Source organism: Tilletiaria anomala (genome assembly GCF_000711695.1).
Source record: "Tilletiaria anomala UBC 951 chromosome Unknown K437scaffold_16, whole genome shotgun sequence".
Classification (NCBI taxonomy): Eukaryota; Fungi; Basidiomycota; class Exobasidiomycetes; order Georgefischeriales; family Tilletiariaceae; genus Tilletiaria; species Tilletiaria anomala.
Genome location: NW_013547006.1, coordinates 99,101 through 122,798, shown reverse-complemented (window position 1 = coordinate 122,798; position 23,698 = coordinate 99,101). Strand labels below are relative to the sequence as shown.

General features: G+C 55.0%; 7 protein-coding genes across 7 annotated transcripts; 3 read left to right on the top strand and 4 right to left on the bottom strand.

The window, feature by feature from the left end:
• Window positions 1–2,282: 2,282 nt before the first annotated feature.
• Window positions 2,283–3,421, top strand: K437DRAFT_51261 (uncharacterized protein). Its single transcript, XM_013389261.1, has 2 exons — window positions 2,283–2,963; window positions 3,029–3,421. The coding sequence occupies exon 1, from the start codon at window positions 2,376–2,378 to the stop codon at window positions 2,928–2,930; it is 555 nt and encodes a 184-aa protein (XP_013244715.1). The 5' UTR covers window positions 2,283–2,375; the 3' UTR covers window positions 2,931–2,963; window positions 3,029–3,421.
• K437DRAFT_254822 (acyl-CoA N-acyltransferase) lies at window positions 3,406–5,920 on the bottom strand. The gene is made up of 8 exons (XM_013389298.1): window positions 5,664–5,920; window positions 5,293–5,564; window positions 5,102–5,202; window positions 4,788–5,034; window positions 4,627–4,716; window positions 4,420–4,560; window positions 4,264–4,357; window positions 3,406–4,200 (listed from the first exon to the last, which is right to left on the bottom strand). The coding sequence occupies exons 1-8, from the start codon at window positions 5,797–5,799 to the stop codon at window positions 3,452–3,454; spliced, it is 1,830 nt and encodes a 609-aa protein (XP_013244752.1). The 5' UTR covers window positions 5,800–5,920; the 3' UTR covers window positions 3,406–3,451.
• A 642-nt stretch (window positions 5,921–6,562) lies between these two features.
• On the bottom strand, window positions 6,563–7,291 carry K437DRAFT_267081 (uncharacterized protein; the record flags this gene model as incomplete). The annotated part of the gene is made up of 2 exons (XM_013389297.1): window positions 6,563–6,936; window positions 7,210–7,291. 2 exons carry the CDS (start codon window positions 7,289–7,291, stop codon window positions 6,563–6,565), a joined length of 456 nt encoding a protein of 151 aa, XP_013244751.1.
• A 1,667-nt stretch (window positions 7,292–8,958) lies between these two features.
• Window positions 8,959–14,413, bottom strand: K437DRAFT_244516 (P-loop containing nucleoside triphosphate hydrolase protein). Its single transcript, XM_013389296.1, has 4 exons — window positions 14,002–14,413; window positions 12,610–13,933; window positions 11,794–12,546; window positions 8,959–11,729 (listed from the first exon to the last, which is right to left on the bottom strand). Exons 1-4 carry the CDS (start codon window positions 14,218–14,220, stop codon window positions 9,055–9,057), a joined length of 4,971 nt encoding a protein of 1,656 aa, XP_013244750.1. The 5' UTR covers window positions 14,221–14,413; the 3' UTR covers window positions 8,959–9,054.
• A 745-nt stretch (window positions 14,414–15,158) lies between these two features.
• K437DRAFT_216697 (phosphatidylinositol N-acetylglucosaminyltransferase) lies at window positions 15,159–16,502 on the top strand (the record flags this gene model as incomplete). The annotated part of the gene is made up of 5 exons (XM_013389295.1): window positions 15,159–15,271; window positions 15,329–15,489; window positions 15,556–15,792; window positions 15,943–16,091; window positions 16,347–16,502. Coding segments are annotated over 5 exons (816 nt in total), but the record flags the coding sequence as incomplete, so codon positions are not given.
• A 60-nt stretch (window positions 16,503–16,562) lies between these two features.
• Window positions 16,563–20,170, bottom strand: K437DRAFT_272911 (uncharacterized protein). Its single transcript, XM_013389294.1, has 2 exons — window positions 19,544–20,170; window positions 16,563–19,468 (listed from the first exon to the last, which is right to left on the bottom strand). Exons 1-2 carry the CDS (start codon window positions 20,054–20,056, stop codon window positions 16,637–16,639), a joined length of 3,345 nt encoding a protein of 1,114 aa, XP_013244748.1. The 5' UTR covers window positions 20,057–20,170; the 3' UTR covers window positions 16,563–16,636.
• Window positions 20,171–20,932: 762 nt separating this feature from the next.
• Window positions 20,933–22,462, top strand: K437DRAFT_233180 (putative 2-deoxy-D-gluconate 3-dehydrogenase). The gene is made up of 4 exons (XM_013389293.1): window positions 20,933–21,867; window positions 21,946–21,970; window positions 22,051–22,209; window positions 22,311–22,462. Exons 1-4 carry the CDS (start codon window positions 21,143–21,145, stop codon window positions 22,326–22,328), a joined length of 927 nt encoding a protein of 308 aa, XP_013244747.1. The 5' UTR covers window positions 20,933–21,142; the 3' UTR covers window positions 22,329–22,462.
• Window positions 22,463–23,698: the final 1,236 nt, after the last annotated feature.

Here is a 23,698-nt window from a genome sequence, read left to right as displayed (position 1 = left end):
CAAATCATTATCTGCAATCTGGAGGAGATTCTGGCCTCTCAGTATCGTTTGAGGACTCTAATGCTCCCAATGAGTCACAGTGTTGCTCTGACTACTTTTGAACCTTTGATGGAGATTGGAATGAGATTGAAGTTCTGCAGCCTGTACTTACACAAATCTTGCTGTCAAGACCTCTGAGCTGTGAGCGTTGTCGTTTCAAGATTTCAAGCTCCGGGTTCGATGCCCCTCAAGATCATCCGCTCGTCTTGCTGATGGTGCAGGCAGGCTCCGGCTGCCAGTCGGAGTCCTCAATCGATAGTCAAGAGGCACCGCTGGCTGCATGATCCCATCTCTTTCCGGTCAGTCTCTACGCCATCGGCATCTTCTTCCAAGTCGAGTCTGCGTCTTGCTATGTGTGATTCGGAGTGGGGTGCAGCACGAGCTTCTGCCACCGTTCTGATGCCCCGCCCTTTGCGAAGGCCCCGATGGAGGAAGGTAGGCCGAAGAGACTGAAGCTTGACGAGAACCAGTGTCCTCTTGATCACTGGCCAAAGACAAATGAGGATTCGGACGACCGGATCCTTTCGGAAATAGCACACCTGCTTCAGCTTCCTCCTTCCTTCCGTATACTTGAGTCCTCATCGCCGCTCTCTCTGCCACCGTCACCTTGCTGCACACTCACATTGAGCTTGGGAAGCGGTTACTGTGTTACCACCACCATTTATCAGGTGTGTACCAACTACAAGGGCAATGAACAAGATGCCAGTGGCAGCAACGGATACCAACGGTGCACCGTCGGTAATCACGGGCCTTTGGTGGATCGCAAGGTCTGCACCGCCAGCCGCAACAATAAGGTGCAGTGCATGGCTTAGTCCGTTAGCGCACCCTACCTATTCTTCTTCCGCCGCATCGCTTGCTATGTACAGTCCACATGAGCGACGTTGTAGCCGCTGTTAGCGTTTAAATATCGAATGTGTTGTTCTGGAACTTAGACAAGGTTTGCGCTGGGCCAGTGCCAATTGTTTTGCCGATGCCAGGTTCAAGGCAAGCAACGACGCGGAGACAAGCAGCTCTTACAGGTGTGAGGACAACATTTCTAGTTCGAGCTTACTGAGCTCGAAATCGACACCAGTGCCTCTGGGCACGGAATCGTTCGCAAAAGCTCGCAAAGTCAAGTACAGCCGTCAACGGGTTCGCAGGCACAGAGCCAACTTCGAGGAAGAGAGTCCGAAGAGACTCTGACATACATATGGCGGCATTTATTACACCCCCTTCGATGATGTTAAGAGCTCCATTTGACGCAGCAGAAACCTCACCAGGCGCAGATGGTCACAGTTCATGACCGCGACATCGCATCGACTGGTGTAGTCATTCCGTCCTCTGCACTTCCACAACAGATGGTATGAGTGCCAGGGATGGCGCCGGTAGCCCACCACCACCACTGTAATCAGCAACAAGGGCACTAAGCGCAACAGCACAACGATTTTCATTGGCCAACCCACTGTATCTGAAGGCAGCGGTGTCTCAGCTGAGCGTGAAAAGCTATATCGAAGCCGCCGCAGTCAGTTCGCACGAGCATGACAGGGACACGGAGGGACACGCGTCTGTTCCATGCGGGCGCTTACCAGACTCCGCTGATCTTCCCTTTCTCGCGTTCACAGTCGCTATATGCTGTGGATTGGCAGCTACGAAAGATGCCTGATCGATGAACAAATCGACTGCCATCAAAAGCACCTCCTGGCTCACGTCCGTGTTCCAATGCAGTAGCTCGTCATCAACATTATCTGAAGCATTCGCAGCTTAACCGGTGTATCAACTGTGGAGCGTTCTCGTTCACCAGCACAAGCAGCAGTTGCAAGAAGAGCGGCATCTGCCTAGGCCGGTACTTTTGCCATCGTCAGGGCTACCATCGTCAGGGCTACCATCGTCAGGGCTACCATCGTCAGGGCTACCATCGTCAGGGCTACCATCGTCAGGGCTACCATTGTCAGGACTGCCATCGCCGGCACTGGTGCCCACGCCGTAACAGATACGAATGCGAGTGGGCCACCATCCCGAGCACGGTTACTTCTCGGTCATGAAGCTTCAAGTCCCTCTCGTCTGCTCCACAGTTCCGATGGCGAGTCTGATGCCGAAGCTGATGTCCATGCCGATGCTGGTCGATAGCAGTCTCGAAACCGTGATACCGACACGGTCCATCGCTGCATGAGCAGTAGGCAGATCAAGGGAAGTGGGTATACAACGCGGCGCCGTACTTCCACTTGCGCGACCTCGCCTGGGTCACCCTCCATACGCATATCACTTCTGTCTCGCAATACCCTCATGTGCTCGACAAAACGCTAGATACCCAGCGAGCGGATGCGGACAAAGCTAAAGCGTAGCGCGAGCGCAAGTGGATGTGGAAGGAAGATTACTGTCCACCTTCTCTTGAATGCAGCGATCGAGCGATTGATGATCGCGAGTGGCCCAATGCCGGTGGGGATGTTGGGGCAAGCAGCGGGATTCCGGATCTGGTTGCGGCACAGTCGAACGATGCGGATGTGCTCAGCACGTACAAACTTGATATGCTCAGGTTCAAATCCTTCAATCGCCTGAATCGGAGCGCTGGAGTGGTGACGTGCAGCGTAGCCAACAAATCTCACATTCGCCACTCTCTTAGCCACTGTGTTTTACTCGCAGCCAGCTGCACCGCGTCTGCCAAGCACTTCCTCCCAGTAAAATACAACGTACTCACGGTCATCGTGTATGGATGCGCCGCGTGTCGGCTCCTCGGGCCAGGCGCGTGCACTGCGACACTGCCCGACATCCAAGGACCCATTTTATGGGCCTTCTCCAGCCGTCAGCAGGATACGAATGCGCTCCGATATGGTCGCACGGCCATCCTTCTTCCTTTCGAGCTTGGCCTGCATAGCGTAGCGCAGACGCCACTAAGATGGACGCTGAACAAATGAAGGGTCTTGCTGAAGCGCAGCGGGCGTATATTTGTGAGTCGAACAGGTTGCTACTACATTTCTCTCCTTCGACGTCCTGCTGACGCGGGCGCAGAAAGAATCTGCAAGGCCGCAATCCTAACAGAACCATGCCTCGATTTCCCGCTCGAGCACTCCTGCCGTTTCGCCATATTCTTGCACAGATGCTGCGGCCGGGATGCCATCAAATAACACCCTCGTCGTCGCTAGGGGATGTCGTGGCAGCCCCGATTTAACAGATCCGCCTGATGACTCAACAGGCCCATCTACTATTCAGTGGCAGAACTATCATACCCGCCAAGTCACAAACGCGTATCGGCTTTTTATGCTTCCCCGACTGCGTGAAAGTTTAGTTTGGTTCAACAAATCCGATGCTTGGAGTCCAGTCCGACAGGGGCGGTGCGCGATTTATTAATGCATTCAATTCCTTCGGCTGGAAGACATCGTGGACGAGTGTATCGTGGGCGACATTCCATCATTCATTCCCACGAGAGTAGGCATCGCTAGATGAGTACATATGCAACGTCAAGCAGCGGGCGCTTGATGCCGCGTCTTAAAATGACCTCCTTGATGGCATCCACAGACAGAACGACCTTGGAGCCCTCGGGGCCATCCTCTTTACTTCCATCCTGCGTGACATTAGGCGCATGAAGCTGCAAGTCTAATAGGCCACATTCAGCAAGTGTGAAAGCCACATCGTCGACTCGCAAGTTGCAGGCCAGAGCTAGTCCTTCGAGCGTAGTGTCGATGGATGTCAACTGAACCGGGCTATCCGTCACTGGATCTTCCATTTTTAGATGTTCAGCTTTTACGCCATGGGATTCGTCGTTCGCAATCAAGCGTGGCGAGATACTGCGCTCTGTTATCGGTGAAGAATGGCGATTTGGCGTGACTGATCTCGCAGCAGAAGTTTCACCTGCCCAGCCTTTCGACTTGCGCTTGCGACGGCGCTCCTCTGTTACTCCATCCGCTTTGTCCGCCACATTGACCGGTCTCTGAGGAACCTGCGATTCCGGAAGACCCGCAAGCAGACGTCGAACGCGAACCACCTCTGCCTGCTGGCGCGCTTGGCGCAACACGCTCGTTGAATCATCAGCAATCAGGCTGACGGGGAGGCCTTCGATGTTGATCGCCAGAGCGAGAGTGCGGAGCACGACGGAGGCCCAATGGGACAGGTAGCCTTTCAAGCCGAGGTCGGACAGTGGGCGTTCGGGAGTCCCTTGGAATTTGGATAGGGCAGATAAATAATAGCCTAACAGAAAGTAGCATTAGCCGTGGCTTTGATGCGCTCCTTTACCCATATCTGTCAACTCACTGAATTCCATCATTAGCGTACCGTATCCTCGCTTCTGGAAAGGAGGAAAGGTCACAATGCAAGCCAAATTATAATCGTCATACGAGACTTGTTCCTGCCGAGGGAGGGTGCAATTATCAGCAAGGAAGCGCTTGAACGAGTGCCAGATAAACTTACCTTCGAAAAGAAGCCGATTGGGTGGTCAAAAGCAGTGCTAGCATCGGTGAGAACGTAAAAGTCGAAGGGCTCCACATCAAAGTAGATGGTCTTGTGATCGATGAACAACTTTCCAAAGAGGGACAAGTTTTGTCCATACAACTGTGGGAAGTTCTATGTGTGAATGTGGGGAAACGAACACCTGTCAAGCAGCAAAGTTTGCCTCACCTTTTCCTTCTGACCCTCGACCTTCCATATGGTGTGGGCTCCTCGTTGGTAAACCTTCTCCCCTGGTGGGCGATTATTCGCACATGTTTTCTGCAAAGAGGAGAAAGTAGTGTTAGTACTGCAGGTAGAAACTCTATAGTGTTACGGTGCTGCGGGCGTACAGAATGCGCCTTGTATCCGGCGAATGTCCTCATGTACTTGAAGCAGCCTTCGCAGACCCATAGGCTTCGGAGCGTCTTTGCGGGAAGGTACGAGAACCGTGCTTTATCTTCTGTGCCTGCTTGGGCTCCAGTCGTACTCGAAGAAACGGCGCTTTGATGGATGGCACCATGTGCATCGTGGTCATGCTCTTCGAGCGGGTACGGCGAGTAGTACCAGGTCTTGATATCAAAAGAGCCAAAAAACACGCTGCCATAGGGAATATCTCAGCTTGGGAACGTAGTTTCAGATATGAGTGGAGCTAAATGATCCTCACCGGTCGATATTCCGGACGTTGCTGCTTGGGTGAGCGTGCGACTCGCGTACCGCATGTGGCACTGGCGTGGAATCACGGCTGGGGAGCGCACCGTTGAGATGCTGACGTCCGGGCAGTCGCGCGACGGTGATTCCACCCGTCAGCGCCTTCACACAGGGGCTGAAATCGGTCACTCTGAAAGCGGCACTCACATCCTGGCGCTTCCGTTTGCCAAGCGCCGTTGCGGACACTGTCTTTGAAGAGATAGGACCCCCATGCTGGCCAACCGTTTCTGTCGCAACTTCGGTAGCGTCGGAACCCTTCTGTGTTGCTTCTACCTTCGATTTTCCGTCCCGCGAGTGGATGGCGCTTTCATCGATCCATCGGTCTAACCGCTTGTCGGTGCCTTCAAGATGAACATAGTAATGGTATCGAGGTTGAGCCGGGTCAGCCCAGAGAGAGTACTCGACAATGACGCCAGGAACTGCTTGAGCGATTTATGGAAATGGATGCATCGCTCAAAAAAATCAGCATCCGGTCGCCCATGGGATTTACTGAGCCAGCGAGAAAAGCTGACACTTACGCAAAGCACCGTCCTGCTGCTGCACGTAGCACGGCGTTCGAGGTCTCAGCGGGCCAGCTGGCACAGGGGCAGAATCCACAACTTTCGCCGGAAGAGCACGGCCGGCGCCGGCCTGCTCTGATTGGTTGCCTGTCATGTTCTGCTTATTTTGCGTCACAGTGCAAGCTGTGACATGCGTGAGGCTGTATACAACCCTCGAACTTGCGAAACTTCAACAAGAACCTCGCGCAGTATAGAGAAATGTTTGGCTACCGTTCTCCAGTTAGCGGTCTCGGATTGGAGCTCAACGGTGGAGAAAAGCTTTGCTGGTGGGGCCGTCTCAATTATTCTATCGCTGACTCCACGAGATGTAGATCACTCGGAAGCGAAAAGGCTGAGACTGGCAGAATTTATTTCTTTGCTTCTGTGGCCCGCCACTGAAATAACAAGGAACACTTGAGATTGCCCTCCCCCAGTCCGAAAGCCAACGCTCTTGGTCGAGGCTTAGGATGTGTCGTGCAAATTGAGCACATCGGCTGATAATTACTACTTACTACCGGACAGGGTTTTGGGCAGAAAAGGGTGCATGAATTTGACCCGTATCTCCATCGTATCGATCTATCAACGCATTTGCATGAGGACCACGCCAGCGGCACCGCTCGTAAGAGGCGCACTGGTCGACTCTTGTCGCTCCTACCCATTCCCGAAATTCAAGCACTCGCTGAACTCAGGGCGAATTATTCAGCTGAGGCTTCTGGCTCCAAGAGCAGACAACTCTGAATGGAACAGGATGTAGTGTACGAATCTCCCCGCCCGGTTTTCAATGCAGTGCTTCGTTGTTACGCACCTTGCAGCCGCAGCGAGCGTTGGAGAGCATTTTGTCCTCGCCTTCGTCCCATATTTCTGTACAATTGCATTCATCAGAGGCGCATAAACGAGACATTTGCCCCCTTCCCGCCGACTAAGAACTCCGACAGCAGGTCGTATTCACTGCGTTCCGCATCCTCCGGCTTCACCTTAATTTTGTCTACGCCTGGGTCTTCGATGCACCCGACAGCCGTCTTGAAGGTGTCCGTCACCGTCAGCATGCTTTGGCCGCTGGCGATCGAGCTGCCTGTCTGGGCGTTGCTAGCGCCTTCGGAAGTCATGGTGATTCCGGAAATGTCGCTTTCGGAAGTGCTGTCCGCCGTGCGGGATATGCTACGCAACCCTGGGCCATAGCCGCTCGCCTTGCGCACAAAGGGATGGATCGCAGCACCGCTTAGCAGAGCGACTGTGTTACGCACGCCAAACGCTGACGTAGCGCATCGAGGACGATGCTGACGGATGGCCGTGTACTCGGAGGTTGGCCTGTCTTCTGCATCTTATACATCAGGGGCGGCGCATACCGTGCCGCTACTTATGGTGTCGATGCTGAAACCAGAGTTGGAGTCCTCGTCCATTTCACTGTGAACGTTGCCGTGACCGTGAGACTACTCAATGCTGTGCTCAACATCCATGGTAGAGTCTTCACTGTGGGAGCTTGCAAATCCGCTGGCGACGGAACTAGAAGCTCCGTTAGCCGTACCTCGGCACTTGGTCGCGGGCAGATCCATCAACCCGTCCATGTCGTCAGACGCGGCGGAGGTGTTATCGCGCTCATCTTCCATGACCTAGCCAGCTTCGTCGCTATCTTCGTCTGCATCGTCCTCGCACGCGCCGTCTCCGGACGGCATGGGCTCGAGAAGGACGGAGTGCTCACCGACCCACTTGTGGGTACGGTCCCCGTTGTTACTACCCATGTTTCGCTTAGCATACTACGTCTGAGCAGCATGTCATTCTCGCCGACGCAAATTGTGAAGGCGGTTGGAAGAGGAGGCGGCACATAGATGGCGCGCAGCACACGCTCTTTCCTAGCCTTTCTGTGACGTGTACCTTCGACAACCGGGCGGGGCGGGACAATAACGCTAGGCAAAGGTTCGTGATGCTCTTCGGTCTTGAACTCGACAATTTTGGCAATCGAATAGTACCGGCATCGTACACGCTGGCCCGCTTGGGACAGCCAGGTAGGCCATTAGGCTGATGGGACCAGAATGTACAGTATGCATCGCCAGCTAGCAGCGCGGCACGTGGGTGTCGCAGGAGCTACTCGGCTTACTTGATGTCTAGTACTTGCTGCTTCAGGCAGGCAGCTTGTAATACAATCGTGGCGGCTAGCAGCAGCGGAATAGCTTGGACAGAATGGAACACGCTCTTTATTGCCGTTCTTTTGCGTTGCAAACTGCTTTACCGCCAATCGACATCGTGGACATGGTGCGTTGAAGATGTATTGCAGAAATTTGCCGAGCCGAACGAAGAGCATCCGCAAAGGGCAGCAATTCGTTGGCAGGCCAGATGTTTGCACCGTGGTGTACCTTGATGATCGAGTAGGAAAAGCAGGTAAAGGCAATGGACATGAATAAACACAAACGGACTCTCGGATGCGTAATGCTGAAGGAGCGGGACCCGGTCGCATGCAACGATCAAACGTTGGTTGGATTCACACCCGGTCGGCATGTGTGCAAGGAGCGACAAACGTAGATGCATAATTTTCGGCAAGAACCGGCACAGTAAAAGGAAAGGCGGGGGGAATAGGATTTGGAGTTAAAGGTGCCGACGCGTCCTGGCTCTTTCTGTGGGGTGCCTGTATCTTGCAGAGAAAAGTGAGGTGAAGATGCCTACGGAGCACCGTTAGGAGGAATACAGGCGGTGCGTGCCAATTGTCCCACGTTTGGGCGAGCGAGGATGCCAGGGGGTAAAGAGGGAGGGAAGAGGGTTATCCTGAGGAATTCCGGGCGCGGCTGATGCTGCGATGATCTGGAACGCTGAAAGCGTTCGGTTATCGGTAATCTAATCTAACCTTGCCTTTCTATTTTTTGTGTTGTGGCAGCAATCTGCTTGCTTGAGTCAGAACACGATCGTTGGGAAAGGCCCATGCAGGCTTGCATTCGCTCAGATGGAGACCACCAGGGTCCAGAAGATCCCAGCAAGCGCGGTTCGCCTTCCCTCATCCTTCTTTTGTGCCACATCTGCGCCATGTCACCGCAGGCTGAATTGTGACTCGAAGCCAGACAAGGCAATAAAAACCCTTGGATAGCGTAAGCAGGCGGTGAATGTTGAAACATCGATACCGATACTGTTCATGTGGTTCATCAGCTCTGTGGCGCTGGGGCACTGTGGGACTCCAAAATCCATACCTTCAAACCCCACATACAGGAAGACCAATCAACCATGCCCTACATGGGAGCTGAAACTGCATGTCATGTGCTTCCTCTACGCGTATGTAACAGACTTCAGAGCCCAGCGAGCTAACAACGCGAAGTTCGTGTTATATACACAGAGAGAGAGAGAGGAAGAGGAACCCGGAACGCTGGGCGTTGACCGACAACATGAGCTACATTAGTGTGACCCATCGCCCATTCTCCAGCTTCTGCTTCGCCTTGACGGGTGGAAGCTCCCAGCCGAGCCCGGCGCTTGCACCACTGTCCACTCCAGCCGCATATCTAGGCACCAGCATGATGTCCCTAGTGATGCTCTGCACGGTATTGCCTGCACTCCCGCCGGCCTTGGCAGCCGCCCTGGCGCGAGCGAGCGTCGCAAGATCAGCAGCGCCGGCTGCGTTGCCGCCGCAAGCATCGACCGGCTTGTCGAATGTGCATAGGTTGCGACCTAGCGTGCTCAGCCAGGCGGGGTTAATCTTGGTGATACCACGCAGCATCAATTTGCCTTCTTGCAACACCGTCTCGCCGTCTCCACTTGCGTTCTTGATCGTCACCGCTCTTGACTTGCTGCGCTGCACCTCGGTGAATACGATCCATTCCGGCGGCGCTTTATGGAAAAGTGTCGAGGATGGGTGGATGTACGCAAACTCCCGGCCGACGCCCATCGCTCGATACGGCACATAGCGTGTGCTCTTCATCTTGGCGTAGGAATGCACGGCATGGCCAGCCGCATCGGTCGGGCTGCTTAGGTCGGCACGCACCGCGACTTGGTCGACGAACGCTGCTGTGATCAGCTGGCGCAGGACCTTCAGCTGCATCTCATTTGGCAGCTTGAGCTTCGGGTCCATGATCGATGCCCGGTCACCTTCACTCAGTCCGACGAGGTTCATGACCACTAGGTTCGCCAATTGTGCGCGAAGTTTGTGGATTTCTTCCATTGCCTTTGGGCGCAAAAAGTTCCTTTCACAGAAGGCAGTGCTACCGCCATCATACTCGTACGCCCCTACCGCACTGAGCAGACGGTACACGTCACTGAGGCTGGCGCCAAGAGCCGAGAAGCGAGACATTGCTGCAAAGTATAATTGACGTTGAGACTTTCCCTCTTGTCGTTGCTTCTCTCTTTCACTCTTCAGATGCTGCTTGTTGTCGTCGCCCACGGCGCAGTCTGCACCGTCTTCAGAATCATCTTCAAGATGGTCTTGTAGAGCTTCCTCGCGAAGAAATGGGTCTCCAACGCTCAGTGCTGCAACGAGCGCGACGACGAACGGCAGGCACCCATGTTGCTGCCCTTGCACGAGCAATTTGGCGAATCGGGGGCTGAGTGGGAACTGCGTCATGACTCGGCCCAGTTGCGTGATCCTGGCGGCTGGGAACTTCCGGCCATCTGCTGACTTGGAATCAGCTTGTTCAAGCGCATTGAGATGTATCAGAGTACGCTCTGCCGCCACCAGTGCGTCTCGTTCAGGACAGGTTGGGAAGGGGAAACTGGCGACGTGGATGATGTTCATGGCCTTCATCTGCAGGACCAAGCCATCAATCGGTGTCCGCAAGATCTCCGGCTTCGAAAATTGCTCGAAGTGATCTTCGTAGACTGCAGAAGAATAGAGACGGTAACAGTGGCCAGGGCCTGTGCGGCCGGCACGACCTGCCCTCTGCGAAGCAGACGCCTTGCTGATCCACGTCACGTTGAAGTTTTGGATACCCGACGCAGCATCGAAAGACCGCTCCTTAGCGCGCCCGCAATCGACGACATAGCGAATATTGGGGATGGTGAGCGATGTTTCGGCGACATTCGTAGCCACGACGACAAGGCGCGAGTCGGCAGGCGGCTCTTCGAATACTCTCATTTGCTTCTCCGATGGCAGCATAGAGTAAAGTGGAAGAATGTGAAGTGGCACGTCGGAGTCGTCGCGAAGTTCTGGGGGAAGATCGTCGTCGTGAGCCCCCTCCTCGTCTTCCTCATCCGTATCGAGCGCATCCTCGTCTTCTTGGATAGCAGCGCCATCGTCCACGTCCGCTGCAAGGTCTTCGTTCGCGTTGACACCAAGATCGACCTCCTCTGCTTCAGGGTCAAAGCCTGCAATAGCTGCAAATTTCGATTGTTGCTCTTGATTCTCGCCACCATCTTCCTGTCCTTCGTCTCCCTTAAGTCTTGCGGCTTCTGCGCGGCTGCGTGCAGCACGTCGTTGCTCGATGGCCTTGCGCCCGTATCGCTGTTCAAGCCGCTTGCACACCGTCACGATCTCCTGCTGCCCTGTGAGGAAGACAAGAATACCTCCAGGTGGAAGCCGCGCGTGGATCTTGCTGACCTTCGTCACAGACTCGGCAATGTAGTCGTGCACAGTACGGCGATTGAAATGTAAGGTGACAGGGTGTTGACGTGCTCCGATATCTACTATCGGCGGCCTCGGTGACAGCGGTGGGAAGAGGCTCGCGTTGTCCGTAAAGTCAGAGACGCGAAGCGTAGCGGACATGATGACAAGGCGAAGAGGTCGGGTGCCGGCCTCTTTCGTGCTGCCCTCTCCACTATTCGCAAGCCACCTCTTCTCTCGCAGACGAACAATACGCGTGAGGAGTCCGATCAAGATGTCGGTGTTGACGCTACGCTCGTGAGCCTCGTCAATAATTATAAGGCTGTACTTGCGGAGAAGAAAGTCGGTGGCAAGCTCGCGAAGCAGCACGCCATCGGTCATGAACTTGATTGACGTTGAGGGCGAGACTGTGACATCGTAGCGGATTTGATGGGATACCTTGTTGGGAGGGAGCGATAGCTCTGAGGCCACACGCTGCGTCATACTCAACGCTGCTACGCGTCGCGGCTGTGTGATGCCAATCATGCCAGGGTTCTCTGCGCTCGCCGAAAATATCAGCATCCACATCGGTAGTGCGGCTCCACCCCAATTCCCACTCACGACTTCCAGGGGTACCGAAACCTCGCTCATACAGAAACTGTGGCACCTGGGTCGTCTTTCCGCTGCCTGTCTCACCGCAGATGACGACAATCGGGTTCTCGATGATCGTCTTAACGATGTGCTCCTCTTCTGCGACGACCGGGAGCTTGAGTCTGGCTTCTTGCAGAGTCACAGACCGCTGCACTGGAACGTTTAATACAAAAGGCCTACCAGTTTCTCCCTTTCGTGCTTTCAGCTCGGCATAATGCTTCGATGCGAACGCCGACATCTGATCTGGCGCGAGCTCGGTCTGGCCGAGCGGCCCTCGCGCAATGCCATCCTGTGGGCCGATGTCACCCACTCGCACTTTGAGGCCAGCAACAGGCTGCAGCTCGAAGCCATCATCACCAGCTGCACTAGTCTCGCCGTGCTGTGTGTCGCCCTTAGAGGCGTTCCCGTTGAGACCCATGGCTCCCCTGGCCCAGTCTTTGAAGCCAGTACTGCGAGAAGTCTTTTGCAGTCCTCTTCGACGCGAAGTATGATCTGATGGTTCTCCGTCCCCTTCGTCCTCGCTGCTACCGTCTTCGTCTTCGTCTTCGTCTTCCGAGCCTTCGCTTTCCCCCGATGCAGGCTCAGCCTCGCTCCTTTCATCATCATCATCCATGACTTCATCAAACGAGACGACATCATACTCTTGGTCTGGGCCCTCGACTTCGCTCGGAAAGCCTTCCCATGGCGGACTCTCTGCAGAATCACCGCTTATGCCCCTGTCCGCTGCGGCGTGCATGCCCCATCAGTTTCATTCCTTGGCAGGTAATCGTCCTCGTATGCGCTCACCGAATATACTCTGCGCCTGTGCCGAGCTTTCGGGAGATGCCGACATCGATGCCAGCGAGTCCCCCGGCTTTTGCTTCTCATCGTCCTCATTTTCATCGAGGTCAAAGCCGAATGCTCGCGGATCCATGCCTCTCCTCTTGAGCTCAGCCAGAATGGCTGTGTCGCGCTCCTCTTCTAGCTCATCGTCTGTAAGCGCTCCATTCGCCTCGTCACCCTCGCCAGGCTCATCTTCACTGGAGCTCGCGCCACTGCTTGCGTCTTCCACGTCAGAGTTTCCGTCATATGCGCCGCCAAAGCCGAGTTGGGCTGGATCGAGACCGCGGATACGCATAGCTTCTAGGATTGCGCGATCAACTTCTTCCTCCATTTCCTCCTCACTAGACGCATGGTTCCCATCGCCTTGGTCGTCAGACTGACCGTCGCCATTGGATGACTTGCTGGTCTGCGCCAGATCGAAGGACACTGATTTCTGGGTGACTTTGCCTTTTCCCTTGTCTGTGGGCAGCCGTGGTACTGTAGGGATCGGTGGCGCGCGCTGCTCCTCTTGAGATTCATCCCCAGAGGAAGCTGACGAATCAAAATCATTGTCTTCCTGATGTTCATCATCATCTTCTTTGGCAGCCACTTTACCCCAGCTGGTCCCTGACGCCCTGAGCCTTGACCGTGCAGTGCTACGTTCTTGCAACTCTGGCTTTTCGGAACGCTTTGCTTTTTTCTTCCTTTTGCGCATACTCATTGAAGCCAGAGAGACTGGCTTTCCGTCGGCATCAACTGCAAGCGCCGCTCCAACATGGGCGGCTAGTTTCGACATGGTGGCACCGTTGGATTTTGCAGATGGCGCAGAGTCGAATGCCCTAGTAGCCGCTTCGATACGCGCCCTTCTTTCAGCGTCTTCGTTGACCTCGCCGACAGGGCCGCTTTCTAGCTCGGCTTGCACGGCTCGCTTATTGGTGCGAGTTTGCTCGTTCTCAATGTCTGCATCAAGTTCAGCATCTGAGCTGGAGGAGAGTCCATCGAGATCTGCATCCTCATCGCCTTCGGTGACCTGAAACGCTGCAGCCCTTCGTCGCCGAGCTTTGCCTTCGCCTTTGCGTTGAAGCTTCTCCGCCCGTTCCTCATTCGTCAAGCCGCCGCGTGTAGATCCAAGCGTTGACGCACTGACAAGCTTGCTCCTGTCAGCAACATCGGTAGAAGTTTCAGCCAAGGAGGAGAGCAGCCGCACTCGGTCTTCCTTCTTGAGCTGCTTGGCAACGTATGCTTCGAAACGTTTGCGCTTCTTTGAAGACATGGGTTTAGAAGATTCGTCCTGATTTTGTGATACCAGCTGGAAAAGTTAAGATTTTAGTGTCAGTCATATGAATGAGTCTCAAAGCCTCTTGCAGCTTCACACACATCATGCATCATTTTTTGTGCTCGTCTGTGCTCGTCTGTGATGATTTGTGCATTCGTGTCTGCCGGGGCAGCCTGGCCATTGGCTACCGCATCGCCGTCCCCTTGATCTGGGTGACCTAGCTTGGCTCTCTTAGCCTTCTTGCCCTTGTGGCTGTGTGCCGACCCCCCTGCAACACTTTGGCGAGCCTTGGAGTTATATCGCTCTCGTTTTGGCGGCATCTTTGCAACAGAGCTCTGTTCCTTTTATTCGCACTTAGTGGGTCGATGACCGCCTGAGCTCCCATGCGTTGGGTGCACCAGCTGCCTGACGGTCAGGTTTTGCTTGCGCACGAGTACAGCTAACGACCACGTCGCCTCCCTACTTTTACCGGAACCTCTACGCACGCAGCACGTTGGAAATACGAAGGAAGTACTGTCTAAAGCCACCATGTACCAGGTACCACCAAAAGCAACATTGCGACAGCTCCCTCCCCTTTCTCGCTTCTCACAAAAAAATATGCCGTTGGTTGGCCATTTTTATTTTGGGCATTTCCATTGCACCGATTTGATTCACATATCCATGCGGCGCCGCTGACGGCCGAGTCGCGAGGGCAGCTCGCTCCACTTGGATGTTCTGTGACTTCCGCTTCCAGATGAGTAACAGCTTTCGTTGTATATCGGCAGCCTGGATCCAACTTTATACGGCACTGGTGTCATTTTGCTACCCTCAACGCATCGAGGTCTGGTACAAACTATGTGTAGGAGCACCGGTGCGGCTTCATACAGCGGCCTTTGATGTGGCGCTTGGCCTGAGCTGTATGCATTGATCGCGACTCTTTTCCCTGAACGGAGGCCCCAAGCCCCAAGCCCCAACGCTGGTCAGCTTTGCATTGCGCGCGCAATCTTGAGACGAGGCTAGCGATGTCAATATCGGTGGGGATTTGGTGGAAAACTTCAAAATCATCGCCTTTGTCGTAGCGAGGAGTGCTCCTCCCCGGAAGCTGCTGGAGAATGCACCATCTTCAGAAATACTGAAAAGGACGATACTACCCACGAGGCATGCCATGCTTACCCCAAATGCAGGTTCAAGAAGCACTCCTCAGCAGGCACCCCAGATGCAAGATGCAGACACAGAAGTGCGAGAGACAACAGCGTTGCTGGCCAGAAATAAACCGGCTTGGGAAAAAGTACTGTGGAAGAAGCAGCCGTACCCGGATAACTATGTCCCTGATTCTTTCCTGTCAGCGCTGCAAACCAATAGTGCGTACATCCACTCCTTCCGACCATTGTCGTGCGCACTGCCTGGTCCGTCTGACATTTTCTTTTCAGCCAACCTGTATCTGCCGAGGACGGCCACTTTGATTCACTTTTCCCTGCCGATTTCCATTCACTTCAACCTCGTCATGACGTTCATCGGCACTTACATACACCTCCTGAATGGGAGCCTGTCTAGTCTCACGCTCTGCGTGTTCAGCACTTCGACATCTGTACTCGGCTGGTCGTTGTGCAGTGCTCTTCCCCCTCATTTCCTGAAATCACATTCAAACCACTCACAAGCTGTCTCGCAACGCCAAGCGGCAAGGCGCAGCAAACGCGGACCTGTAGCCCAGCAAGTGGGGCGCCTGCTTTCTCTGTTGCTGCTCGCGCTTGTTCTGTTTGCGCTCTCTCCAGTGCTGCGAACACTCACGGAGGCGACCACCTCGGACAGCATCTGGGCACTCAGCGCTGCGCTGTTCTGCCTCAATATGGCCACCGCCGACTACAGCACGACTCACCTCGCAACTCGCTCTGATGAAGGCAGAGGAAAGCAAGGTTCAAATCCGTCAGTGAACGCAGGCGCGCGAGCAAATGACGCCTGCCGCTCTTATAGCAGGGGTGTGCAACAGCAGACACTTTCCAACCAACGACCTCCAGTCTACATTGTCGCAGGGCAGAATACTCAAGCGGGTGGTGGATTGGCAGTGAAGGTCTCGCTGAATGCAGCGGTCTGTGCGTCGGTCGTACTTGCTTCACGCTTGCGATGGAATGGCGATGTCTTTGCACTGTTGTTGTTCAGCATGCAAGTCTTTGCACTCGTCCCCATCTTCCGCGCAAGGATGATCGGAATTTTCGTGGAGAGACATGACAGGCTGCTGCGGCGCCGCAAAGAACAGTCGAAGAAGCGACGGGACCAAGCGGATGGGAATGCCAGCGAGTTGGCAAATGGCGACATTACAGCTTCATATTGGGGAAACGAGTCTGCTCGTGCTCCTGCGGGGTACCTTCCAAACCCGGTCATCGCCTTTCAAGTGCTGCTTTTCTCGTTTTCCCTCATGGTCGCCCTCGGCCTTTTCCTGACTCTTGACCTAGCACAAGGGACCCAGGAGACGATTGCAACTCAGCGAGACGCGGGCGGAGGAGCGCGTAGCGCTGTGGCGATCCATATCGGGATGATTGCCTTTGTCAGCATCGTTTGCCCAATGTGGATGCGACACTTGCAGAGGCACAAGCGTAGACTCCATGGTCCATGGGACCCGGCTGTACCTATTATTCGCGCACCAGAATTCTAATGCACACCTCTGAGGTCACATGCTGCTGCTCGGCTGGAATAAGCCTTGCTATGTATATGGCTATGCTACAGATGCTTGATGATGGTGATTTTATAATCTGGCTCGTTTCAAGCATACATGCCTGCCAACTGGCCTTGAATCTGCAGGTTCAGATACGATAGGTCCATCAAGCTGATCTCTTTAGCTCCAGCTTCCGCTTTTGCTATAGCCTGTCCCGCCTCGAAAGGTCGGATCTCCACACTCCCCGTGCCGACGGTGACGTGCGGGCGCCAGGTTCCTTGCTGCATCCCTCCTTCGCCGCTCTGCAAATCATTGAAATTCGGAACTTGCTCGGAATGTACGTCTCGCACCCCAATTACCATTACCCGCCCGTCCCACACGAGCTTGTCCAGATGGAACGCAAAGTAGACGGGTGGCTGATCTGGCTGGCACAGCGCTTCGTAGCACTTCCAGCGCGCTAGCGCTCCCTTTGCGTCTGCACCCAAGACCCCTGTCTCCTCCGCTTTGACGCTTTGCGAGTGCACGAGCGTGATGTGCGGGTGCACGACGATGCGACTGCTCTCGCGGAGACGCTGCAAGAAGGCGAGGGCCGATGCTTTGGCGGCCACATCGCAGTGACTACGCTGAAGAGCATCCCGAACAGTAGCGTCGACATCGATGTCAACGGCGATTGCATAGTACCGCGGCGGCTGACTTGGCGTCTTTGCGATGCCCCTATCGCGCTGCTCCTTTCTGATGCCGATCTTGTACTGCTGCGCTTTGGCGAGCGCAGCTCCGAGCTGCGAGGGACTCGGTTCCGGTCCCGGCAGCACGCCACCGCAGATTCTCCGCAGCTCATGGACGAGCACCCGGAGGTTCTCTTCGAGTGATCCGTCAACGTGCAGCGTGATGCTGTCGTCGAAGCGCTCGTCTCCGCGCCCTTCGCTGCCCTCCCCATGAGCCGCGCTCCCGAAAGGCTGCATGGTACTCAGGAACCGCCATAGAATCTTTTCGTGGGACTTTTGCGCGCCACGCACGTTGCCTGACTGCAAAGACTCGTCGGCACGTAGCGATTGGTGGTTTTGACCGCGGGCGACAATGCGTGAGTTGCAAATGGTAAAGATCTGATTGTGAGACATGGCGTCTAGGGCCCATGCGAGGGCAACGACTCGGATGCGCGGGCTTGTGTCATTGCTGATGGCGTCAGCGCGGATTTCCTCTTTCGTTCCCTGTGGGGTATGCTGCTGCTGCTTTCCCTCCGGTCGGAAGCCATCCCTCTCAATGCGTTCCACCACCTCAGCAATCTCGTCACGGTGCTGGAACAGGTGGTTGTTGCGGTCGGCGATGACAAAGTCATTCGCCTTTAGCTCGCGCTCGATGTTTTGCAAGAAGATCGGCCCTGTCTTCTTTGCCTTGACATCGTCGCTCTGTGTGTGGCCAATGATGATCGCTGGCACGCAGGCAGCAAGAAGCTCACGCAGGGCGATAGCCAGCACCGTCTTGCCGCATCCAGGCACAGCGATGGGCACGATGAGCGTCTTGGTAAACGGTCGCGACTCCTTCTCGCGCCGGGTCGCCTCCTCCACCGTTTGGTTAATTTTTCCGTAACGGGAAAGCAGTTTCTTCCCTTGCTCCGATTCGCAGAACTTGAGGAAGTAGTTGCGCACGCCGATGATTCCTTTCCCACGGCAGAATCCCTCGAACATGCCCAGCTCTGGCGAGACAGCACCATCCTCACTGCCAAAGATTCGCTCGTAGCACCAGTCGACAAAGGCGAGCGTCTCGGCGCGCTTGGACCGCGGGGCCGGTTTTGGCGGCAGCAAGACTTTATTCGCGGATGCGGCAGCCTTGTGAGCTAGAGCGTGCTGCTTTCTGGTTTCTCGGTTCAATTGGTTCGCTTGCTTCTTGAGTTGTTTCTTGCTCATCACTTGCATAGCCGACGCTGCGCCGGAAGTTGAGGGGCTCTCTGATGCTAACCCCGCTTTCTCCCCAGTGTCTCCTCCCACAATCTGTTGCGCGCTCTTGGCCTCTCCCTCCTGATCACTCCCTCTCATACTGTTGCCAGCCTGTTGTATTTCATTCACATTCATCACGCTGGATTGATCCTTGAGCCAGATATTACGCTCAGCGAGCATGCGTCTCGTCAGCTCTCGCCAGTCCCGGTACATGAGGTATGGCTCGTCGAACTTGATCTTGAAGAACCATGCCTGACCCGGTGCGTACGGGGGACGTGCCACTTGCTTTGCGGCATGTGACCCATTTGCACTGCCTCGCAAGACGTCTTGAATAGATGGCGCATCGGTTGGGATGTGCGTGCGCACGACGAATCCCTCGATCGGTTCCCCATGCCACATGCCGCTCTGGCCGACCTCGTCCGTAATGCGTTCGACCTCCGCGTAGCTACCGACCTCGAGCCATCGGACGCTGAGCAGACCCCACTCCTTCGCGAAGTTCTCCACCTCGCGCATGTCCCGCGTGGCGAACTCGACCGCGTTGGAGTTAAGCCCGTGGAGATACAGCCCGGACCTCTCACGCTCGTACGCAAGGACATGTTCCTCGAAGCTGTCGTCGCACAGCTCCAGGACAGCCGTCTCGTTACGCTGCCACAGCTCGTGGGCCAGGTCGGCGCGCGTGCGTCCGACGCGGGAAAGGTGCACCGAGAGCCAGGAAGAGCCCATCTCTGCGTGCGAGACGCTCGCATCTTTACCCTCGCCGTCCGCTTGCTGCGTATCGACCCTGGCATTGGCACTCGAGGGGCCCGATAAACCCGACTCCTCTGGCCGGTCGCCGACGTCAGCATCATCGCCATCTTCTAGGACAGAAGCAGGGAGCGGGCCAAGGGAGTGCTTGGATGTGACGAGGAGAGAAGATGGTGTGAGGGCCGACACAAATATGATGCATCCATTTTCTTTGAAGGTCAAGAGGTAAGGCGGAGAGCTGTACTGTTTCAGAGAGGTTGGCTGTTCATCCAAAACGAGTGCTAGTGAGCTATCTATTATGGACAGATTCAGAAACAAGGAACCGATTGACCCTACCTTTGTCCATGCCATCTCGCCCTTGTTGAAGAATTTGTCATATCCACGCACGACAATCCGATGCCGTGCATTGCCTTCGCTTCCCCCTCCTTCTCCTTCGTCGGCATGTTCACCATCAAGCTGCTCCGTGAAGAGGCCTCGGGCGAGCGTCGGCAATTCGTTCCCTCCATCCTTGAAATAAGTCTCGACCGAACCAGCAGCTTTTCGGTAGGCATACTCCTTGGTCTTCCACGAGACGATCTTGTGCGCCACCTTGTTGCTCTGGTCCGACGCGGCATGGGCGTCTGGATCCTCCTCGTGCGCAGTGTATGTGGTCGCCCGGATTAATGACTTTCCTTTCTTGTCAGCTGCACGCTGCAGGCAATGCACGAGGATGGTGGAAGCGCCATCGTATCGATTGGCGCTGCGAGCCTTCGAGCCATGCTTTTGGCTTTCCGACAGCGAGAGTTCTATCAGAGCCGAGTCCAGAGGTGCACCTGCATTGCTTGGAGCAGGCCTAGACGGAACATTCATGGTGAACGCGAAACGATCACGGGGTGGGTGGCTGTTCCTGCTGGCAAGACAATCAGACGCTGTATCGTGAGCGCAGTTGGAATCACGAGACTTGCTCTCCAGCAAGCACTGTTGAAGCTGTTGTTACCAGAGATTGTGTTCCGTAGAAATGGATTCAGATTTCTTTTTTTATTGAGGCCAAAAGTGGATTCGAAAGGTGCTGCTTTACAGGGATTATGAATTCATTTTCCTCATATTTGGATCCAACTCCGTTTTAAAAACCTGTGATCTTTCTTGTTGTCTCGGCCGAGATTCCTAGAGGAACGAGGAGGTGCACGTGATGGCATGCACAGGTTGAGGCCAGAGTCATGTGGGTTTCAATTTCGAATTCCTCTGAATCGGGGTTTTTTGCATATCGAAATGTAGTGCTGGATCGGGGCTACCGAACACAGTTTCAAAACATGCTAGAAATTCAACCATCGGCAAACCGAAATCGAATCCAACCTTGATCTATTTTTGGGCGTATTTTTATTACTGGATTCGCTGTGAGTCCGAAGCCGCTGTTTTGGCGGGGAACGAAGTTAGATTCGTTCTACCGAAAACCCACACAGTGACTTCTTCGGATTGTCAAAAATGGCTAAGCGGAAAACGGAAGCTGCGGAACCTCATGAGGTACGGTACTTCGGAACTCAGGTTAGAGCACAACCACACAGCGGACCGCATTCGGTGCAACCCGGGTCAACCGGACCGGCCGTAGGCAGCTCCCCCCCACACTTCCTCAATCCTCTTCCGCCAATCTCAACGTGGGCGGCGCGGATGTGTCCGTGGGGCCTGTTGGGAGAAGGCGATGGTTGATGCCCTATTCTGCACGGTGGAAAGGGTACATTAGGTCGTCTGGCCGCTGCCTTTGCTTATATACGATCACCTGTGGTCCCATCTCGTCGCTGACTTCATCACTCATGCTCTCAACACCACGGGATATTCATAAAGCGAGACTCGAACGAACAGATTCGTGAAAATCACTGTGGAATCAAATCGGGAAAGCGGAGAGAGCAAGGTCGGCAAAACACCCCTTTCGAGACGCACATTATAGCCAACGTTCCCACCATGTCCATCGCAAGGGCAAGCGCCAGCACCGAACAGCCAACGCAAGGAGCCGCCGCCGTCGTTGTCGGCGATGCGACACTGCCGCACTGCCCTGCGACGCCGGCGCGCGTATCGCCGGCGCTGTTCGACCTGGCAGGCAGGCACGTTCTACTGACGGGCGGCACACGCGGCATCGGGCAAGCGTGTGCCGTCGCCCTCGCGCAGGCGGGCGCGCGGGTGTGTCTCGCGGTTCGCCCGGGAACTGACGCTGCAGCTGTGCTCGCCGCACTACCCGCAGCACAGCAAGAGCAGCAGCAGCAGCACGTGACGGTGGAGGCGGACTTGTCCGATGCGGCGTCGGTGCGCACGGTCGTCCCGCGCGCAGTGGCAGCGTTGTCCGGGCGGCTCGACGTGCTCGTCAACTGCGCCGGGATCCAGCGGCGCGCGCCTTCCGAGGCGTTCCCGGAGGAATACTGGGACGAGGTAATCGCAGTCAACCTCAAGAGCGCATGGCTACTGTCGCAAGCGGCAGGCAAGCACATGCTCGAGCGCAAGCTCGCGCTGGTAGCCGCAGGAAAGGAGGCAGACTGGCAGGGAGGCAAGATCATCAATTTTGGAAGCTTGCTCACTTTCCAGGGCGGCTTGACCGTCCCGGCGTACGCAGCGGCCAAGGGCGCCATCGGGCAGTTCACCAAGACGCTCAGCAACGAGTGGAGCAAGCACGGCATCCAGGTCAATGGAATTGCGTAAGTTGTCGCCGGTAGTGGGCCAATTGCAGAGAACAGACTTATCCATACGCATCTGACCCCATTTTCTGGACACAGACCGGGATACATTGCAACAGACATGGTACGTCCTCCGCTCCGAACATCTTCAACGCATACGGATATGCGGACGCTTACAATCTCATCCGACTTGGCGCAATGCAGAACGAGCGTCTGCTGGCAGACCCGACGCGCTTGCGGCAGATCTCAGAGCGCATTCCCGCTAACCGGTGGGGCCAGCCGTGGGATTTTGCGGGGCCGACGGTGTTTCTGGCGAGCGATGCAAGCCGTTATGTGTGTGGCGAGATGCTCGTCGTCGACGGTGTGAGTTCCGACTGTGTCTGGGCAACAGCCGCCATGTCCTTGGGCGCTGACATAGGCGATGCTCGTTTCTCCCATCCCTCTTCTCACTGTTACTCGCGTAGGGCTGGATGGGGCGTTGAGCGCGAATCTCAGTACAACCGCGCTCGGTCGCTTCGTTGGGGGTGGGGTATGCTCATGCACGTCGAAGTAACCACCCCAGGATGCATTGCGCAATCATTAGCACGCGCGTTGTATATACCTTGATAGATGCTATAGATGCTAGATGAGCACTTTCTGCGTTAGCATTGTTATGGCATGCTCGTGCACGTGCACATTTCGCCCGACTTGGTAGTGGTGATGGAGATGATTGTGGCGGCGGCCTGCATCCGCCCCCGTCGTTCTTCGCTCGCTTATGAAAGCAGGTAAGCTGCTTCCGAGCTCCGAAGAGAAGGAGCCCGGCCCAAGTCGTCGTCAAATATTGTTCCTTGCAAAAAGGGGGGCTAAAACTCTCTATATAGCAGGATCCAGGTCCTTCACTTTCCCTCATGCGCGGACAACGACAGGCTCACAAAAATTATTTGCGCGATTGCATGCGCAGTCCTCATATAGGCACCCAGGTGGCGCACATTCACCCGGTCCAAGTCTCATTTTTCTCATTCGTGCTGATCAACATCTTACAGTAGGATACGTATACGTCCGCAGGCAAAGCCGCCGACGTTTGGTGTCAAGAGTCCACAGGAAGCCGATTGACACAGCGATCCGGCTATTAATTGCCTCTCTGTCGTTGTCTTAGATGATTTTGAAGTCCCTCTTGAAAGATAAGTCGATCTAGATATAATGTGGTTTATATTACTATCATACGATTTATTCCCTATAGTCAAAAGGGACAGCTACGCTGCTCAAACCCGCGCGGGCCATGTCCCTAAGTTCAACTCTTTTGGTCGCGACCAGCTATAGGCAGCTTAGTACCAACCCCCCTCCAGCTCACAGCAAAGCACAATTGTGCAGAAAGTAAACAACGCCACACCTGCAGCTGAAGATTGCATGCTGGCTTGCCATGGCTTGTCCGCAATCAAGTCCCTCTTAGAGCGACGAGAACTGTAAGTACCGTAAAGAAGCGCCTAGCTGTCGCCGGCTGACAGTTCGGTCGCCACCAGGAAAGGCCATCGAAGCGTTCAGCTTGCAACGTTAAGTAAAGCAACACAGATCACGTTCAGCTTTCACCAATCAGCATCTTTGTTTGACATGCGCAGCACAACTTATGTGTGTACAACACATTTTCTCGCATCGCATAAATCGTAGTTACACACATAACATCGCCTTCCTTTAATGTATCTAGTCTCCAACAAATTCACGGCAGTCTCGGTCCAGAAAGTGACCCACCTTTGATCCCTCTACTTCTGGCACTCTGTTCTCTGGAGCTCCCAAACTGCCTGCCAAACGTAAGTCACGGAGACTATAGCTTCTCGGATTTAAGAGAACGGAACCATCGCACGTATATGGTCCAAGG

Excerpts from the sequence above, each read along its gene's own strand:
- K437DRAFT_51261 (XM_013389261.1), top strand. The coding sequence starts at position 2,376 with ATGTGGAAGGAAGATTACTGTCCACCTTCTCTTGAATGCAGCGATCGA.
- K437DRAFT_254822 (XM_013389298.1), bottom strand. The coding sequence starts at position 5,799 with ATGACAGGCAACCAATCAGAGCAGGCCGGCGCCGGCCGTGCTCTTCCG. Across the intron at positions 4,717-4,787 it reads CCGGATACAAGGCGCATTCT|AAAACATGTGCGAATAATCG; the intron begins GTACGCCCGCAG and ends TCCTCTTTGCAG. Across the intron at positions 4,561-4,626 it reads TCGAGGGTCAGAAGGAAAAG|TTGTATGGACAAAACTTGTC; the intron begins GTGAGGCAAACT and ends AACTTCCCACAG.
- K437DRAFT_244516 (XM_013389296.1), bottom strand. The coding sequence starts at position 14,220 with ATGCCGCCAAAACGAGAGCGATATAACTCCAAGGCTCGCCAAAGTGTT. Across the intron at positions 13,934-14,001 it reads CACAAAAAATGATGCATGAT|CTGGTATCACAAAATCAGGA; the intron begins GTGTGTGAAGCT and ends TAACTTTTCCAG. Across the intron at positions 12,547-12,609 it reads ACAGGCGCAGAGTATATTCG|CGGACAGGGGCATAAGCGGT; the intron begins GTGAGCGCATAC and ends TGCACGCCGCAG.
- K437DRAFT_272911 (XM_013389294.1), bottom strand. The coding sequence starts at position 20,056 with ATGAATGTTCCGTCTAGGCCTGCTCCAAGCAATGCAGGTGCACCTCTG. Across the intron at positions 19,469-19,543 it reads GCGAGATGGCATGGACAAAG|CCAACCTCTCTGAAACAGTA; the intron begins GTAGGGTCAATC and ends TTGGATGAACAG.
- K437DRAFT_233180 (XM_013389293.1), top strand. The coding sequence starts at position 21,143 with ATGTCCATCGCAAGGGCAAGCGCCAGCACCGAACAGCCAACGCAAGGA. Across the intron at positions 21,868-21,945 it reads ATCCAGGTCAATGGAATTGC|ACCGGGATACATTGCAACAG; the intron begins GTAAGTTGTCGC and ends TTCTGGACACAG. Across the intron at positions 21,971-22,050 it reads GATACATTGCAACAGACATG|AACGAGCGTCTGCTGGCAGA; the intron begins GTACGTCCTCCG and ends GGCGCAATGCAG.